Source organism: Trichophyton benhamiae, assembly GCF_000151125.1.
Source record: "Trichophyton benhamiae CBS 112371 chromosome Unknown Abenha-G-c-62g06.r1, whole genome shotgun sequence".
Lineage (NCBI taxonomy): Eukaryota > Fungi > Ascomycota > Eurotiomycetes > Onygenales > Arthrodermataceae > Trichophyton > Trichophyton benhamiae.
The window spans coordinates 85,178-103,226 of NW_003315090.1; the positions used below are offsets into that span (position 1 = coordinate 85,178).

General features: G+C 46.9%; 8 protein-coding genes across 8 annotated transcripts; 1 reads left to right on the forward strand and 7 right to left on the reverse strand.

The window, feature by feature from the left end:
- Nucleotides 1-33: 33 nt before the first annotated feature.
- ARB_01957 (uncharacterized protein) lies at nucleotides 34-893 on the reverse strand (the record flags this gene model as incomplete). The annotated part of the gene is made up of 2 exons (XM_003011683.1): nucleotides 34-243; nucleotides 300-893. The coding sequence occupies 2 exons, from the start codon at nucleotides 891-893 to the stop codon at nucleotides 34-36; spliced, it is 804 nt and encodes a 267-aa protein (XP_003011729.1).
- Nucleotides 894-1,704: 811 nt separating this feature from the next.
- Nucleotides 1,705-5,502, reverse strand: ARB_01958 (M protein repeat protein; the record flags this gene model as incomplete). The annotated part of the gene is made up of 3 exons (XM_003011684.1): nucleotides 1,705-1,810; nucleotides 1,869-1,939; nucleotides 2,122-5,502. 3 exons carry the CDS (start codon nucleotides 5,500-5,502, stop codon nucleotides 1,705-1,707), a joined length of 3,558 nt encoding a protein of 1,185 aa, XP_003011730.1.
- A 1,425-nt stretch (nucleotides 5,503-6,927) lies between these two features.
- Nucleotides 6,928-8,715, reverse strand: ARB_01959 (uncharacterized protein; the record flags this gene model as incomplete). Its single annotated transcript, XM_003011685.1, has 2 exons — nucleotides 6,928-7,028; nucleotides 7,173-8,715. The coding sequence occupies 2 exons, from the start codon at nucleotides 8,713-8,715 to the stop codon at nucleotides 6,928-6,930; spliced, it is 1,644 nt and encodes a 547-aa protein (XP_003011731.1).
- Nucleotides 8,716-9,125: 410 nt separating this feature from the next.
- On the forward strand, nucleotides 9,126-10,620 carry ARB_01960 (uncharacterized protein; the record flags this gene model as incomplete). The annotated part of the gene is made up of 2 exons (XM_003011686.1): nucleotides 9,126-10,175; nucleotides 10,246-10,620. The coding sequence occupies 2 exons, from the start codon at nucleotides 9,126-9,128 to the stop codon at nucleotides 10,618-10,620; spliced, it is 1,425 nt and encodes a 474-aa protein (XP_003011732.1).
- Nucleotides 10,621-11,269: 649 nt separating this feature from the next.
- On the reverse strand, nucleotides 11,270-12,355 carry ARB_01961 (DUF455 domain protein; the record flags this gene model as incomplete). The annotated part of the gene is made up of 1 exon (XM_003011687.1): nucleotides 11,270-12,355. The coding sequence occupies one exon, from the start codon at nucleotides 12,353-12,355 to the stop codon at nucleotides 11,270-11,272; it is 1,086 nt and encodes a 361-aa protein (XP_003011733.1).
- A 630-nt stretch (nucleotides 12,356-12,985) lies between these two features.
- On the reverse strand, nucleotides 12,986-14,827 carry ARB_01962 (beta-xylosidase, putative; the record flags this gene model as incomplete). Its single annotated transcript, XM_003011688.1, has 2 exons — nucleotides 12,986-14,536; nucleotides 14,657-14,827. The coding sequence occupies 2 exons, from the start codon at nucleotides 14,825-14,827 to the stop codon at nucleotides 12,986-12,988; spliced, it is 1,722 nt and encodes a 573-aa protein (XP_003011734.1).
- Nucleotides 14,828-14,928: 101 nt separating this feature from the next.
- ARB_01963 (uncharacterized protein) lies at nucleotides 14,929-16,066 on the reverse strand (the record flags this gene model as incomplete). Its single annotated transcript, XM_003011689.1, has 2 exons — nucleotides 14,929-15,757; nucleotides 15,924-16,066. The coding sequence occupies 2 exons, from the start codon at nucleotides 16,064-16,066 to the stop codon at nucleotides 14,929-14,931; spliced, it is 972 nt and encodes a 323-aa protein (XP_003011735.1).
- A 657-nt stretch (nucleotides 16,067-16,723) lies between these two features.
- On the reverse strand, nucleotides 16,724-17,930 carry ARB_01964 (uncharacterized protein; the record flags this gene model as incomplete). Its single annotated transcript, XM_003011690.1, has 3 exons — nucleotides 16,724-17,124; nucleotides 17,238-17,747; nucleotides 17,903-17,930. 3 exons carry the CDS (start codon nucleotides 17,928-17,930, stop codon nucleotides 16,724-16,726), a joined length of 939 nt encoding a protein of 312 aa, XP_003011736.1.
- Nucleotides 17,931-18,049: the final 119 nt, after the last annotated feature.

Sequence of the window (18,049 nt, forward strand, 5' to 3'; positions counted from 1 at the left end):
AAAGTAACTTTTTTTTCAAAGGAAAGAGGCAAATCAGACAGTTGGATCCTGAGCGGTGGAGCAATCCTCCAGCCAGTATGGCCTCCTCATCCCGGGTCCTGTAACTCTGAATCTTCGCCGAAAGGCTTCTGACGACTGTAAAAGGCCATCTGCAAAGGTAGTAGACCGGGTGAACTGCGGAAGATCCTCTTTAGGGTTCAGGCACATGATGATACGTTTTGAAAGTATCCGGCGCAGTTTTTTCTATTGCAAAAATAATATTAGCAGGCGTAACTCCACATATAAGGGATGGTACGAACCTGGGTCTCCTCATCATTACACCAAGTGTTCCGAAGTCGAATATGGCCAAGAAGACAAAGGACATGAACTTTATGTATTTCCAAGCGCAGCTTCTTTTCAGCTCCAGTTACAGGTTTCCGTCGGATAACGCCCCCTTTCTTTCCTTGGTCCGCTGCTTCCTTTCCAAGGGTAATCTGCAAAGGCTCCTGATCTATATCACGTCCCGCTGGAAGCATGGAAGGTAAAATAGATGTGGTGGCAGGACCGGGCAGGCTAACATCCTCCCACTCCGGTTCTGATTCTTCTTCAGAGGCATCAAGATCGTAGACCGTTTGCGGGGGCATGGCCGCAGTCTTTTCTTTCGCTTTTTCAGACTGGTTTGTGCCCTCAACAGCTTTGATCTCCCCACGTTCCCCTATCTTCCGTCGTTTATGAGGTGGGTTGTTCCTATGGGGTAAGGCTTGGGGTAAGGCCTGGGACTCATTCAGCATTTCCTGATAGATCTCGGGTATGTCGTTATTTCCATTTTCCGGAGAGCCCGGCGACGAAATCCTTCGCCTAAGTCCACCTCGTCGGGGCCGGTGAGTGGCAGGTGAATGACTTTTCTTTGCCATGTCTGCTCAGCCGGGACATACACCCCGGACAGATGAGTTCTTGTCGTTTTCGTTCATTAGGGCGTCAGGACCACAACCGGTTAAGCTAGGATACACTTATGCACACACTACTTGGCGAATACGATCCACTGGCAGCTGTCCATCGCTGCTCGTTCTCCTGCTTTCGTCTATGGTGACTATGCAAGACGTTGTTATAATATCACGTCTGTATAGCCCAAGGTCAGCTATCGGGAAAATATATTAAAGTCTCGGATTTCGCACTTTCATTGTTCCGTGATCCTGCCATTGGTGGACGGGAGTGGACGGCCAACAGCCTGAAGGTTCCACCAATAGAACCTGCGCTAAGCCGAGGCAAATATTCATTGGTGACATTGACTCTGACTTCTACTTTACATAGTTCCTATTCGTATGGAGGTCTGCACAAAGATAACATGTCGAGAGTAGCAGAATTCATGACATGTACATATATCTCACAAATTGAAAGCGACAGAGCTATGTGGAGTATGCAACATCTGGCAGATACGAAGGATAAAAATGTATAAACAGAAGGTAGGAATTGTATTCGGAAAAAGGGGGCAGCTGGGTGAATGGATATATGGCCATAATAGTGTATTATTCGAGGAAGTTTTATTATTGAACAAGTAATAATGAGGAAGGGTCAATCAAGATACAGGGAAAGGGACGAGGTATCTCATAACAAAGGGAATCTCTCTCACAGGATATTATAGTGAAACGGACGAGTGAAGAGGTATGTAGCTGGAATGAAAACACGGCCAGTCAAAGGCATCGGAAAGCTCATTATATGCAGCCATTACGCAGACAAGGCTTCGCTGGAATTGTCATTGGGCCCAGGTAAAGTAGGATTAGGTGAGCCAGACTCTCCCTTCAGGCTGGCCTGCGCAAGGACATTTGCAATCCTATATGTAAAACATAAATAAGAGAATGATGAAGGACCCAGGAATAAAGTGCACTTACTTTTCACGGTCTTCCACCATGTCACCGCTCATGTCCTCAAGCTGTCGCAGTTGCTCCTGAATGCTCGCCACCTATATACGTAGGGATATCATAGTCAGCAAAACCTTCGATAAATAGTGCGTAATCCGCGCGGTAGGGTAAAATTAGGCAGTCCCAAATGGCTCCACGGTAGGATTAGGCATAGAAGCCCGAACCCCCAAAAATAAAGAGGATAAGGGCCTGTAACTAAGGATAGGAAATGAGGTGCGCGCACCGTCCCCGCGATAGAAGAGCTAAGCTTCTCACCTTCCGTGGCAGATGGAACAGAGTCCTCTTGCTTGCCATCTGTCTCCTCCTTGGTAGGCTGCGTCTCTTCTTCCGTTGTAGCCCACTTGCTTGCTCCTAGGCCAGATTTCCCATTGGTAGTTCCATTGGAGGTTGGGGAGGCCGTTTTCTGTGCGTCTTTAAGATCGAATTCAAGTTCACGGATTTTCCTATTTGCTTTGGCAACAGATGCTTCGTATTCCTGGATCTTCTCCACCATCTCCATATTCTTCTCACTTAAAGCGGCCATATCGCTCTCAAGTTGGGCGTATTTCTTCTCTACCTCTTGGGAATTGGTATGCGCCTCAGAAGCTGCATCTTTAAGCTGATTGATTTCTTTCAACGCAGCAGCATGAGCATCACTGTTCTTCGTGGCGTCGGCTTGAGCTGCCTTGAGTTCTTCAGCATGCTTAGCAATCAACTCTTCTCGAGCTGCTTCCGCATCTTTGGCAGAGTTTCCTGCAGCATCGATACGTGTCTCCAGCTCTGCCTTTTCCTTCGCAAGGGTTTCCACCTGTGAAGCGTGGCTAGCTTTCAACTCCTCTATTTCTGCCTTCAAAGAATCAAGGGAAGTAGTGTCAGCAGCAGCCTCCTTAGCCTTCTCAAGGTCCGCTTGAAGTTTAGCAACAATCTCTGAGTGATTCTTCTCTGCGGCAGAAAGCTTCTCCGCAGAACTGGCTTCATATTCGGATCTTAGGTTGTTAAGTTTCTCCTCGTGAGCAGCCAGAAGCTCCTCAACTCCCTTCGAGTGGGTAGATTCTAAATCTTCCTTGGTCTTTGCCAGAGTTTTCTCAAACTCTTCCTTTAGCTTCGCGTGAGAATCCTCGAGCTCCTTAGTCGAAGACTCGTTTGCTTTGTGTGATTCAGATAGAGCTGCAAATTTGGCGGAATGCTCTTCTATCTGTTGAGCATGGTCAGTTTGGAGTGCCTCAATCTTAGCTTTATGCTCGGCTTCAGCCTCTTCCTTCGCTGTCCGGAGTGTCTCTTGTTCCTCTTGTAATGTCTTGAGCTTTTCTTGCAATGCAACTGTATCCGATTCATGCTTGGCAATTTCAGCCGCATGGGAGGTTTTCATGGTCTCGAGAGCCTCAGAGTGCTGCTCCTTGGTAGAGTTGATTTCTTGGGTCTTTTCTTCTAGTGACTTATTCAAGTTCTCGATCTCGGTGCTGAGCTTCTTGTTCATGTTGACGTTGTGCTCATCTTTGTTCTTGCTATCGGCTTCAAATGCTTCAAGAGCTTTCTGCAAAACTGCAACTTGAGCCTTTTCAGCCTCAACATCCGCTGTCAAAGTCTCAACAACTGACTTCTGCTGTGCAAGCTCCGCTTCAAGACCCTGAATGGTGGTTTTGAGGGACTCAATCTCAGCGGATGCTGCAGTCTCATCAGCACTCCGTTTCTCGGCATTAACCTTCTCGTTGGCAAGGGCTTCTTCAGCTTTAGAAAGTTGAGCCTTGAGGCTTTGAATCTCAGTATCGAAAGATGACTGAGAACTTTCCACCTGGCTGCTGAGGCTAGTATTTTCAGCAGTCAGTTTCTCCACCATTTTGTTTATCTCCGCAATAGCCGCTTCGTGTTTCTCTGTCAAACTCTGGATTTCTTGCTCCGAAGCTGACTTTGCCGCTTTTATTTCTGTCTCCGCCTCACTTCTCTCTGTGTTATGCTCAGCAGCCAGTTTTGCAAGGGCAGCATCATGACCTGCTACCATCTCAGCCAGGGCACGGCCGTGCTCAGCTGTCAATTCAGCTTTCTGTTTCTCGAGCTCATCAGCCTTGGTCTGTTGAGACTTGGTAATGTCATCTTGTAGGGACTGAATTTCTGATTTCAGTTTCTTGATTTCTTCCTCTTTCTCCAGTGATGCTTTGGTTGAATCAGCGGACCCTTTTTCGGCCTCTGATCGAGCTTCCTCCAGCTGCTTCTCAAGACTGGAAACCTTTTCTTCCAGGGCAGCAACACTTTGGGTAGACGATTCTTGAGCAGACTCTAACTCCTTCTTACTAGAGTTCAACTGTTCCTCCAGAGCGTTTACTTTCAGCTGAAGAGCCTCCGTGGCCTCCTTCTCAGCCTCCTTCAGTTGCTCAACATTTTTGGTTGCCTCATCTAGATCCTTATTCAAGGCGTCAACCTTACTAGTTAACTCGGAGATAGATTCATGTTTGGTAGCAAGTTCGGCCTCTAGGCTTTGAACGGCGGCCTCGTGCTCCTTGCGTTGCAGGTTAAGTGCTTCGGTGCTCTTAGACTCCCCCAAATCGGCAGCCTCACGCTTGGCTTCTTCCAATTCTTTGACAGATCGCTCGACTGCCTCCTGGTACTTGGCTTCCGTTTCCTCCAGTTTACCCTGCAAGGTCTTGATCTCCTGGGAGTAAGACTCCGCCAACTCCTCATGTTTGGAACTATCTTCACCGGATTTCTCAAGCTCTGAGATCTTGTCTTGAGCTTCAGTAAGCTTCGCTTCACTGGCGGCAAGTTGGGATTCCAATTCAGCCATTTTGTCATTCTCTGCCCCTTCATCCAGCGTAGGAGCTCCGGCAGTCCGCCTGGTAACAGCGGGTGAACCCGGCGCCCCGATACGTCTCTTTGCAGCATCCGTACTAGACGGGGCTTTGGCAGAAGTAGGAATGGTTCTAGTGGTTCGCGGAGTTGTAGAGGCTGCCGGGGTGGGTCTTACAGGTTTAGTTGGCGTTTGCGAGGATGCAGTTGAGGGACGGGAGGTTGCTGGTTTTCTCTCTGTCGCAGGTGTTATGGAAGACCTTCTATCCGCAGGAGTGGTAGACTGCCTTGCAGTAGTAGAAGTCCTCGATCCCAGTGTTCCGGACATTGAAGTGCGTTTTGCAGTTCCTGAAATCCCACTCTTTCGAGACTCGTCACCAGAGCTAGCAACAGCCTTGGCTCGTTCATCAGCCGAGCTACCGATGGACATGCGTGATGCACGGGTAGTACTTGCGGCCCCGCCAAGAGTCGTAGAGCCTGGAGTCTTTCTGGCGGCAGTATTGGCCGCAGGTCTAATTGGGGGTTTGCTGAGAGTGCTCCCCGAAGTTGACCTACCAGTTGTTGCAGCGGACGGTTTCGTAGTTCGCGTAGAGACACCGCCTGGGCGCTTTGGGCCGCCAGCGATTAAGGAGCGTTTTTGGCCTGTTGAAGATGCCTGGCTACGTGCTGGAGACGTAATCGGCTCGTCTTTTCCAGATGGTGTGTCCCTTGTGGGAGAACCCATTGATTCTGCAACAGACTGTTGAGCTTCTTCTTGATCGGTGACCGGTTGTTCTTCGGTAGAAACAACCGTGTCCACAGCCTCCTCAGCCGCAACAGGAACTGGATCTTCAGTAGAGGACATATTGGCAACTAAATTGGTAGACTAGTCCTTTTCTTTTCCTTTCCTTTTCTAATTTGCCGCTTCGACAGCGTGTCCGATGCGTGTTTAACTAGATATGGACAGTTTAATGGACCTAGAAACTAGCCAACGAGTTAGTTTTATCATGCTGGCTCATAATATAAGCGGGAAGCAGCCATACAGGCTCAAACCACCCAAATGTAATCCCATCCAGGGGGGTTTGATGAAACTCGTCAAACGCAACGGGAATCACTGACTGACCAAGTAGCTCAGACACCCTGAAGCTGAGAATTTTTTTTTTTTTGCTTTTCCCTCGCGCGGGAGTTGTAATATTAGGATTATAGTAGATGGAGCTGGCCAGCCACCTCTGGGGTAGTTCTGACAGTGTATAAAAGCTCAGAGTAAGAGAAGCTTCTCCTAGATCGTCCCCAAGACTATAAATCAGCACGGTTGACCACGTAAAAAGGGGGGGAGGCAATTGAACTGAAGCTGAACCAGGGGAAACATTTCCTTTGATCCAGGCTTATAAAAAAAACAGGGGGTAATCCAAACCCCTTGTCCCCTGATGCCAGCATGAACACGAAATCTAGTAGAGAGAAGAAGGACTTACAGGAACGCTCTGGAAAGAAACAATGCTAGAGAACAAGCAAGAAAGGCAGAAAAGAAGAAGACAGCAAAGGGGGAAAAAAAGGGGGCGGCCGACTATCAACAAATCCCCACGGCAAACGCTGGTTGATGGCTTCCTTCGAGTTAGTTTAAGCTAGGTTGAAACCGTTTTGAGGCCCGGCGGCGGAAGGTTTGTTCCGGGAGGACGGCGGAAAGATGTTCCGGTCATGTGATATCCCCTGGACGGGACGGGAGCTTACCTAAACAGGTTCCAATGACGGAAACTTGCGCCGCGACGTCCAAGGCGCTGCTGCTCTTTATAAAATAACTATCCGGGGGGCAAGCAAAGAGGAAGTTCGAGATATCAAGGAGCAGAGACAGCGGCAGGCAAGAGAGGTCGGAGAGGAGAGGTGTGGAAGAGGAGGGGGATGATGGGCGGAAGTGGAGCTGCGCCCTGTCGTGGTTCCAGTAATGCTGTGCTCCCAGTCAACCAGCCATGCACGTCTTTCTTTGGGCCGTTGATCGCCAGGCTGCTCTGATTTGGTGCCTAAGAGGATAGGGCGAGATCCATGTCTGTGAGTGGCCCTGATTGACCGCAGCTGCAGGTGCCCAAGCTAATTCTTACATAGTTGGCATTCTGGCTAGCTTGCAGGTCTTGGATAAAAATGTCAAGACGGCGCGCCTTTTGTGGGGGAAGCTCGAGGGTCTTGCATACTAAAAAAATACATCGTCATCATGCAGGGCAACACTATGTATATTGTTACTTTTCTTTTTCCAGTCTCAAGTCTGAAGCAAACCGACTACGGCCTTAGAAAAACAAGGTTAATCGTCAAGAAAGCTCCATTGGCTGTAGTGCGGCCGCCTTTCATCAGGCAGAGCTAAGAGACCAGCTCGCGTTTCTACCGTCTTCTTTCGTAGCTCATCTATGCTACGGTGACCGAGGGTGTCTCTGAACTCTCTGAGAATCAATTCATACCGCTCAGGGCCTGTCGATAGTTCAAGCTATCGTCAGCACTCTATCTACAAAAAACACAACAAATCAGTAGCAGCGGGTATGTCCAGCCTACCTCGATATTTTCGCAAAGCATCAAAAAGCGTTTCACTCTCAGCCCTGCTCCAGGAACAGCCTTCGTTGAGAACGGATCTCGACTCTTCTGACCCAACAGATTCGTCATACTGATCATGAGATGGTTCTGAGTTTCGGAACCAATCGGCTGGTTGATGCGTGGTTGTTGGCTGCCGCGTGTTCGCCAGCTGCTGCCTAAACACATAGGCCATGAAGCGAACCAATACACTTATAATTCTTACTTGAGCTGCAAGTCCAGGTGGTGGCTTGGGCGGCTCTGCTTGGACTACTTCACAAAGCCTTTCAACGGAGTCCAATATCCGCACCAATTGGTCCGTTCCTTTATCAGTGACACTGTCATTAGAATAATGAGCTACCAGGCACCACTGTAATAGGCCAATCATTCCGGGGATGATGCCAGCAGCTACCTCATAAGCCAGGGTCACAAGTGTTGTTAACTTGCTAGGCGAATCTGCATTATATGGATATGATTCAGCCATAACCTGGGAAATCCCCTTTTCTAATGTGGCAAGCGAGCCCTCTTCTGTATCAGTTGAAGCAAAATTTCCGCGGCTGTCCCTTGTGCTGATCCTTTCTCGATAAGTGTCAATCCCGTTTGAGACGCTTCTAAATAAATTCTTCGTAGACTCAATTTCCAGGCCCTTTGATCGTTGTTGAATTAGCAGATGCGCCTCGGAGATCAGTTCGCGCCAGTTCCTTTCCTGATCAAATAACGTTGATGCATCCCAGAAATCCGCATCATCCCGGAGGCAATGTTGGGAATAAACATCTGTGAGTGAAATTTCCGAGTCTAGGCCATTATCAACCGCGTCACTCTGTTGTATTGCTTCTTCATGCTCCAAGGTCCCTAATATATCCTCTTCCTTCTCATCATTGCCTTCACTCTTATCCTCATCCTCATCCTCATCCGTGTTTGTAGATTCATAATCACTAACAGGTGCCGAAATAGTCAGCTTTTCCCCATAATTGCTATCATCAACGCGAACATATTCACGGTTGATAGCTGATTTATCAGTCAGCAACGAAGTGGGTGCATTATCAATAATCACGAGAGGAATGTCAGATGGATTATTTTCGGGAGAGTTTCCAGTGCCAATCATATCCCCAGATTCCATATAGGAATTGCTAGAGTCGTCATCTTCACTCGATTCGGTGTCAACAGTCAAGCCGGCATGCTTTGCCGGGGTCACGCTCGTCACCTTGCTAGCGCTGGGTGAATCTATGTCTAGGTCATATATGCCTTTGGAACTACCTCTAAGCCTTCGCTTCGGGTATCTTTGTGGGCGTTTTAGTTTTCCTTTTGAGGTTTCAGCTGCTTCGTCGTCATGCAGTGGGCTAGTGGAGGGTATATTATAACTAGATTCTGGAACGAATGTCTCCCTAAGAGCAGTAGACTGGTTCACCGAATCTGAGCCGATTCTTTTAGCTGCCGTCCGTTTCGCGATAGTCTTCAAGTCGAAGGAGAGCTGGGCAGCGGGACCTTTGTCGTCACGCGTCCTCGAAATTTGATTACTTCCGGGCATCCTTCTCAGTGTAGTTAGCGATGCTGTTGAGCTGATTTGGCTTGCTCCCTTCCTTTCTGTCTATATTATGAGTAGTCGCAGCATCGTAGTCAGTTGTCTGTCACTCTGAGTTTGTTTCTACTTCAATAGCCAAGTTCATCAAATCGTGTCGGTTTATGGGTAATTAGTTTGTGAACTGTTGGAGAACGTAACTTATATAACCTTAATAACCTTAGCTGGGTGGTGTTAAATGGTTAATTAACTAGTTAACTTGTTGACTTAGTCATTTTTAAACGCGGCAGGCGCTTACTAACATAACAAACAAACTAACTAGTTAACTAGACGTCATTAATCCTAACCCCGCGACCAGCTAACGATATACCTACTACAAATAACAATCCGAGTGTCTTGAGTACGAGCAAAATATAAAAATGGCCACCACAGCAGCTGCACCGTCGCTGCAACGGTTGGATCCTACTATACCACACACTTTCATGCGCCCGGTGAAAAAGATCAATGATCACCAGGATGTGGAAACATTTCTATCCTCTGTAGCGTACAGAGATATTATGATCTTTGTTTTGCAATTAAACCGTTGCATGTTTCCCTCCAAGGCGTCCAGTGAAAGCGGTTCTTCAAATGTGGAGGTGTGGACACTGGACTCCGATTCTGTTGACTTCTCAGAGCCTGTCCGTCGCCTACAGCTACTGTTATCAAAATTGGAGTCCCTCATTGATGAGGTAGCTCCAGATACTGGACCTCGGCGATTCGGAAATATCAGTTTTCGAAAATGGTGTGAGGAGATGGAATCCCGTGCAGCTTCCATTATGGATGAATGTTTGCCACCAGAAATTCTTCAGCAGAAATCTGAGGAGGAAGAAACCGTAACCGCGAAAGAGGAGCTGATGGCCTATCTAACTGGTAGTTTTGGTAGCTCACAGAGGCTTGATTATGGAACGGGGCATGAGCTTAGCTTTTTAGCCTTTCTTGCTTGTCTATGGAAGCTAAATGGGTTTGCCCAAGCAGATCCTGGGGTAGAAGAGAGGGGCATAGTTATTGGGGTTATTGAACCGTACGTTTCCCCGTTTTATCTCATGCATGTTCCTTATGGCTTACTTTTCTCGATTAGATATCTTCGGCTTATTCGACGTCTAATACTCACGTACACTCTAGAGCCTGCAGGCTCTCATGGTGTGTGGGGCCTAGATGACCATTCTTTTATTTCATATATTTTAGGATCGGCTCAATTGTCCCCTCCCATAGGTCCTACAGATCCAACTCCTACAGAGGGCTCCTTACCGAATGCTCCAGCCACAAGCGATGTAACTAAGTCAAACATTGTTGAGAAGGAGCGAAAGTCAAATATGTACTTTTCAGCTATTGGTTTTATCTACGATGTCAAAAAGGGCCCGTTCTGGGAACATAGCCCGATGTTATATGATATCTCAGGAATAAAAGATGGTTGGGGAAAGATTAATAAGGTAATGAATCCAAATTTTCCAGCCTTTCTAGGAACCGCGTAACAATTTCTAACTATTGATGTGAAAATAGGGCATGATCAAAATGTATAATGCGGAGGTTTTGTCAAAGTTCCCCGTGGTACAGCACTTTCCCTTTGGGTCATTATTTGTTTGGAAACAGGACCCAAATGCCACCTCAACAGCTCCATCGGCACATACATCAAGTGGGCCACAGATTCGAACTCAGATCCCGGCGTCTCCATCCCTTTCTGCTCAATCAAACGCGGGTACCCGAGCTCCATGGGCTTCGAAACCTACTAGTGTTGAAATGGGGGACCTTCGAGGAGGAGTACCGTCGTCTCACCAAGTGCCAGCTACAAGAGCTCCGTGGGCCAGCCAAGGTAGCCAGCAGCGAAACCTACCACAGCGAGAGCCATTTCCACCTGCAAATTCCTCAGAGAGATGAATGCTCATCGCACGTTTGGTTAACCTGTAGCAGTACATAAAAAATAAAGAAATAGTCGTGCCTTCGCCACCCACCGCTGATGAATGCACCTCATCGCAATGAAATTACACCGATATGATATTACACTAATAATATACCAAAACACCAAATTTATATAGGGATGGATATCGAGGCAAATTTTATATCTCCACCACTATATTAAATAGAGCCTCTCTAAATTAAATAATTTTACTTTTTTACTAGTTACTGGATTATATGGGAAAATATTATGTGTTGTTTTCCTACTATATTTCCTTAAATTAAGTTAGAAAAATATATCAGGAAGTATTATTTACTAGTAAAGAGGACCCTATTATATCTAATAGATATATAATACTCATGGTGGTCAATATATGGAATTTGTCTTGATATACCTCTCCACATAAATTTGGTGTTCTGGTACATTATTAGTGTAATATTGCAGTGAGGCGAACGCACAAGTATTTATTGATGTATGCTTCCTACTGCTAGTAATATGGTAAATGGTTATGCAGTTTAAGTAGAAATTAATATATGGGTATCAAAATAAACAAAAATAAAATAAATAAATACCAGACTCCAAACATGCAACTTAAGGTGCTCTCTCGATGTCTATGAGTTCATCAAGGTACTAATCCGACTCCGACCCATAATCCACCAGCCCGGAACTAAGGGGTATCTGACCTTCTGGCTTCTGGGAGGGTTTTAACAGGCGGCCATTTCCCTTAGCGCTACCTTCATTTCTGGTCTCGTTGTTTCTGGTTTCCTTATTCTTGGCGGGTTTATCGTCTGCTGCATCATCGCTTTCATCTCGTGTTCCAGTCGATATCTCATTTTCCAACTTGCTTGGCCTTCTTTTCTTTGCAGCACTTGGTGAATGTTGCCAAATAGATTCATCTATGAGAAGAAATGGATCGATGGCTGCTTTCGTGTTTCCTTGAAGCTTCCTTTGTAATTGAGCCTTTTTCTTAGCAATCAGACCCCCCTTTTTTTCCCGGTTTTTCATTTGACCAGATTTGGAAGTAATAATCTGCTTATGTTGCGAGGAGGTATTTTCGAAAAGTGGTTTCGTTCGAAGGTTCGATGGCAAGGTCAGGGAAGAGCCAGGGTCACTTTCTTGCCCGAATTCAACTACCCCAGCACGAACACGGTCACCCTCAGTCTCATCAAGTAAATCGACCCCCAAGCTATATTTTTCTTTAATAGCTTCCGTCTCGGATTGTATTGCCTCCCGTTTCTTTCTGTCTGCCCTAAATGCCTTTCTGAGCTTTCTTGAATTTTCATATGGATCTTCCCAGTCCCGATCCTGTCTCTTTAATAGTTCGTCCATCCGCATCTTTTCAGTCATGTATTTATTTTTATCAGCAATTTTCCCCTCTAGGGCCGCAAACGGGTCCGTTGTCTCATTTTCTCCTTCATTTCCAGGCATTCGTACTCGAATTTCTCCAGCTCCAGTAGAAGTCTCCTCATACTCCCCCTTTCCTATATCCGCAGTAACCTTCCGTCTGGCTCCCTCAGTAACCACATATTCTGTGTGTTGGGGATCTGTCCGTATCTCTATCCAACCCCCACATACGCTATGCTTCATGCGGAAGCTATATATAGGGGTGGAATAGTAGTGTCCAACCTTCTTCTTAAGAGCGTTGAATCGTACTCCTTGTCCTATGATCACGGATTCCGCAGGTTGACAAGTTGAGCACCAAATTGGAAATGGCATCTCAAATCTCACTGTAAGCTCTCCCGTAGTTTGCAGGTTTCGAGCGCGAGCGCCGAGTGCATGCTTGCCAGCAAGCTTATTCCCAGAGACGACTCCTTCGTACTCCGGAGGGACATATCTAATTCGTCGTTAGATTATTCGTATCTTCGTTGGCTATTCGATCAATGTTTTGGGGGTAGAAGATTTTAGAACGCACCGTCCCATATCTGTTAGAGAACTTGTGTCAATAATTATCATTGAAAATGAGTGATCCATAGAAAAGACTTACTAAAGCCCTGCATCGTGTGGGAAGTTATAGAGACCAGCCTCTATTAAACTAGCTACCCAGAGACTATATTGAACTGCACAGCATGTACAAGCAATCGTATCCAGAGGAAGCGCTTAGTGCTTTGTATGTCTAAAATATGCACACTCGACGTCATTGAACTCGAAACTAATTTTGAGCCGCATTTACACGTGACCATAACTAGTCGGGTCCATATAGGCAACTACAGTCCCCACTAGTTCTCACAATTATTTATATTGCACCCCAACCAAAATCCTGTCACTGAGAATCTACCTTATTTCAAATATCAATTATTCTATACTTATAATATACTCAAAGATAGCTACGCCGAACCATGAAAAAGGTTATGAAACGGCTCTACATGTCCCGGAACTGATTTCACACATGATATGCAAATCTTCAACACTCTCACCAATATGTAACTTCACCCCTTTCCCATCAACTGGAGCCTTCCAATCCTGAGTTACCACATCCCAAACACTCAAGTCCTTCCGGGTGAGTTCCATTCTCAATACCTCTTCTTGCCCTGGAGCAAGTGTTGAGGTCTTTTCAAATTGACGTAGCTGCAATTTGGGTGTGTTTGCAGCCAGTTCAGCCGGCAATTCAACATACAGTTGAGCCACGGCACGACCAGGAACTCGTCCTGTGTTCTTGACTCTGACTGCGACGGTGAATACTACATCCCATAGAGCTGGATTCCCACCTTGAGACCCTCCCGCTCTCGGATCAGGTTGTGGCGTGGTCTGATATCCCTTGGGATATATGAACTTTGAGTCGGCTTTGACGCTAGCTGGATTATTAAGATATGGATACAGATAACGCCATATTCTATGGAAGTTCTTCGGCCATGCAACTTCGGAACCATCTGGAATTTTATCAGTATATATCGGTGTCGTGCCTTTTGGCATCCGAGGAGGAGGATACTCGGATAGTCGGGTTCCAGCGGTTATCGTAGCCCCGTTAAACCCGAAAGTTGTATAAGAGAGCCCATAGCCGAATGGGTAACGGACCGATTTTCCTTCTTTCTGGAAGTGGCGGTAGTCGACATATAACCCATCAACAAAATTGTCCTGGATCTGCCCAAATGGCTGGTTTAAAAGGGATGAGCTTGGAGAATAGTCCGATTCAGATTTCGGGATTGTATAAGGAAGGTGGCCGCTGGGGCTGACATCACCAAAGAGAATGTCTGCCACTGCATTCCCCGCCTCTTGGCCTGGAAGATGGGCAATAAGGACACTTTTTACTGCGGGCAGGTCAACCCATTTCTCCAGAAGTGTCGGCCCAACAGTGTGTACGACGACAACAACGCTTGAGAATTTCTTGGCTGCTTCTTGGATCAATTTATCGCCTCCGTACCATAGTTCCAGGCCAGCATAGCTTCTATCTCCGGGATTTCTTTCGACCGTAATATAATTTTCTCCAGAGTCGGAGTTGACAAAGACAATGGCGACATCCTCGGGGTTTACCTTAATATTCGAAGGAAATTTGTTCGTGATATAGGATTTGGAAGTTGTCGACCTGTTCTTGATGGCTTCTTCTGGCGTACTTAGGTATGGTAACCTGGAAGTTCCGCTACCCCAACCCATTGTTAGGACACCCTTATTGCAGCCTTTATCGGCGCAATAATTAATCCCGTTTGGATTTGTGCCTGCATCTTCACCGAATATTGCTAGAGATGCACTTGCCTTCAGTGGGAGCAAGTTATCTTTATTCTTGACAAGGGTAATGGCGTCTCTCGCGATAGCCCTCGCAATTTCCTTATGGTTCCCCTGGACATCGACGAATTTGTTGACTATGCCCCTCGGAGAAAACACGGCTCCAGGATAGATAAGGCCACTCTCTTTTTGGGTATTGGTTGAGAAGTTTGGTTCCGGGTAGTTGTCATCTTGTCCAAACTGAAACCAGGTCGCAACAATTCTAGTTACCTACGTACCACTGTTAAAAATTTGCTAACAACTTTATAAGCTTATAAAGGCTGAACCAGAAATTGGAATGTTTAAGGAATATGCCCCTACCATGTCGTTAAGGCGCTCCAAAGGAATGGTCCCATTGAGAATGGACCTGGACAGCTCGTATGCCCAGAATGCGCCACCCGCCAACGGGACTGGGCCATCACCAGGCATAGCCATATCAAGGCCTGCTAGGGCCGAGGAGACTCCGCCAATTTGGCCAAACCAGTCGCTCATAACTAGCCCTTGGAAACCAAGCTCATCTTTAAGGATTCCGTTTATGAGAAGACTATTCTGGCTACAGGTAGAGCCATTTACCTGTCAAACAGCCGTTAGCATCACCACCTCCACAGATAACATCTAAACTGAGATAATGAATATAGTGGTAGCGGTACATCGTTATACGCCATCATCAATGCTCCAACTCCAGCCCGGACTGCCTCCGCGAATGGCCATAAATATAATTCATGCAATGTTCGATCATCGATATTCGATGAATACCCGCGCTGCACCACGTTTGTCATGCGATGGATTTCTTGTTCATTCCCAACAAGATGTTTCACCGTTGCTATAACACCAGCCTTCTGGACACCTTTGATAGTCAAGGCACCACCAATGGCTTGAAGTGACGGGTCGGCCCCAAAGCCTTCCCAGTTTCGACCACCTCGAGGTTTACGTCCAAGGGGACCAACTGAGGGGCCCAGATGAAAATTCACCCCCTTGCCACGGAATTCCTCGCCCATAGCAACTCCACGCTCGTACATGAGCTTTTTATCGAAGGTCGCTCCAACAGTAATTCCGGCAGGGAAAGCAGTGTTATGATCTGTGTTCCGCACGCCTAGAGGCCCATCCTGAAGGCAGAGATTTGGTATACCGAAGCGCAAAGCACTGCCTGTTTGGCCGACACAAGGACCCATAAAAATCCCAGTTCCTGTCGTCAGGTTCACCTTTTCCGCAAGAGTCATATTGGCGACAACCACAGCAGCCTTTGCGTATGCAGCCCGCCATTCCTGGACCCAACCTCCTTTGGGGGTTGGGTAGTAAGGAGGCGAGTTATAACCGGGAGGGACATCAGCGCGTGCATTCAGAGTCGCTGAACTCGATCCAGACGCAGTGGTAAATAGACATGCAAAAAGAAGAAGAGGGAGAACCAATCTCCATGTCTCGCTAATGAACAACATGGTCAATTCTCATTCTTCGTTTATAATATTGGGCCAGGGATGATTACATCCAGCCGTTGCCTGGGAATGCAAGCCTTATTATTTAAACATTTGGCACTATACAATTTCACCTTGTGAGGGTGGCCCATGCTACGGAGAACCGCACCATATACCCAGCAATGGGGTCTCCTCCATCTCCCATGCTTGCAGCCACCAAGGCTGCAGCTAGCTGATCACACTCCATCTGTAGCCGATCGCCACTGCCCCTGTTCGGCTTCGAACTCTGGTTGAATGTGATTTCACAAACCATGGCCATTATTATTGCATATACGGAGTACTCCGTAGGGAGGGGTAGAAAAGGTTACTTCCGATTCTTCTAACTACTTGATCAGCAGAACTGGTTGTTGTACCCATGATGGAGGCTCGTTTTCGGCATCATGTGTTTTGTATCATGTTACACACTCCATGATGCTTACCTATCAAGTGGTGTGGCCCTGCAATTTGAATCAGCTAAATAAATAGTTAGTAATTGGTAAACTATTGTCTTGTATTCTAAGGAGTAACCCGTTGCGTGTTCTCCATAGATAGAGTGGGCTCTTCAAAAATTTCCGCCTGTCGAGCAAAATCTCCAACTCAATGCCTAGCATGATGTAGCATTCATTGAGAGGGGAAAAAGGGGGTTGGAGCTACGAGTTCGTTAACTAGCAGCTGACTAACTGATTAAGGAGGTCAACTATTTTAGCTAGGCTGTATCACAATATATTCAAGCAGCCACGAGCCCCTTTAGGTCATGATCCCACCGAGATCATTTCTACATCTATAGCCTTGCATGGAGTGGATAACTGCCTAATAATTCTCTGTATAAAAAAGGCGATAACATGTGGGGAACATCTAGCTACTACTTAAAAGCAAAAGCAAGAAGCAACCGGCTAACCATCGGAACATTTCAAAAAGAGCTGTCGAGAACCAGCACTCAGTTAGAAAAGTATCCAGGGAAGAGCCACGACATCTTAGAAAGTGCCGAGGCACTAATGTTGCCAGGTTTCGTACTCAAGCCGAATTTTGCACTACCTTCAAGGTGCTTCCCCTTAACTAGGTCTGCGTGTTCGTCCTTGGTCAGTTCGTCCAAGACAGCGCTGATGAAATTTTTTGCATTTACAGCGTTTGCTTTCATGTTGCCCATGACCATTTCGACGGTGACATCCTCAGTGCCGCAGTGCCAGCAATCATAATCCGTTGACATGCAGATCATCTGATATGCCATTTCCGCTTCACGTGCTAGTTTGGACTCTGGCAAGCAAGACATGTTGATGACACTGCCACCCCAGCTACGGTAGAGGTTGCTCTCCGCGCGGGTGCTGAACTGTGGGCCCTCTATAATCGAGATGTCAGCGTTTGTTCACCCTTCCCTCGAAGCTATACAGTAAATACTGAGCAGCGTAGGTAACTTGGTGGTTAGTTTGATAAGCGGAGAAGAATGAACCTACCCATGCATATCAAAGTGCCACGGTCGTGGAGAACGACTCCCTCCCCTTCCAGACTATGGCCGCATGCCCTAACAACTTTGGCCATTTTCTCGTCGAACGGGTCGGCAAATCCAACGTGGTTTACAATTCCATCCTCAAAGAACGTCCACGGCCGAACTCCTTTGGTACGATCAATTACTTGGTCAGGGACCACAAAATCTCTGGGCTTAATTTCTTCTTGCAAGCTGCCAACAGCGGAGAATGCTACAACGCTACGGACTCCGATAGATCGTAGAGCAGCAATGTTGGCACGGCTTGGAACCTCGTGAGGAGAAAGCTGATGATGAAGGCCATGTCGGCTAATGAATGCGATTGGGACAACCTTGCCGCTAGTGGAACAGGTGTGGTGAAGGATTGAAATCGGTGAGGATGGTTCGCCCCATGGGGTTGTGATATTGAGGGTTGCGACTTTTGTGAAATGAGGGAGCTCACTCAACCCGGTGCCGCCGATGACGCCGATATGGACGGGCTCTAAAAGGGACAATTGTTAATCAATGATGCGCATTCAAAGCTATCAATATCGATCGGCGCCTTAAATTTCGCATCAACTGTTCGCCGGCCGCGGAGGGGCATAGAGGGGTAGAGGTAGTAACGCAATTGAAGACATGGCTAGGAGTAGTAGATACCTTTATAAGTGTCAGAGGTAATAGTCATGGTGAATAGTGTCCGTAATATAGACCGATATGGTGATTATGCGTCTATGGTTTGTGGTTTGTAGCTTGAAGTCTTGAAGTCGTTATCATCGAGGGGCTAGCTAGTTACTTTTTTGCTAC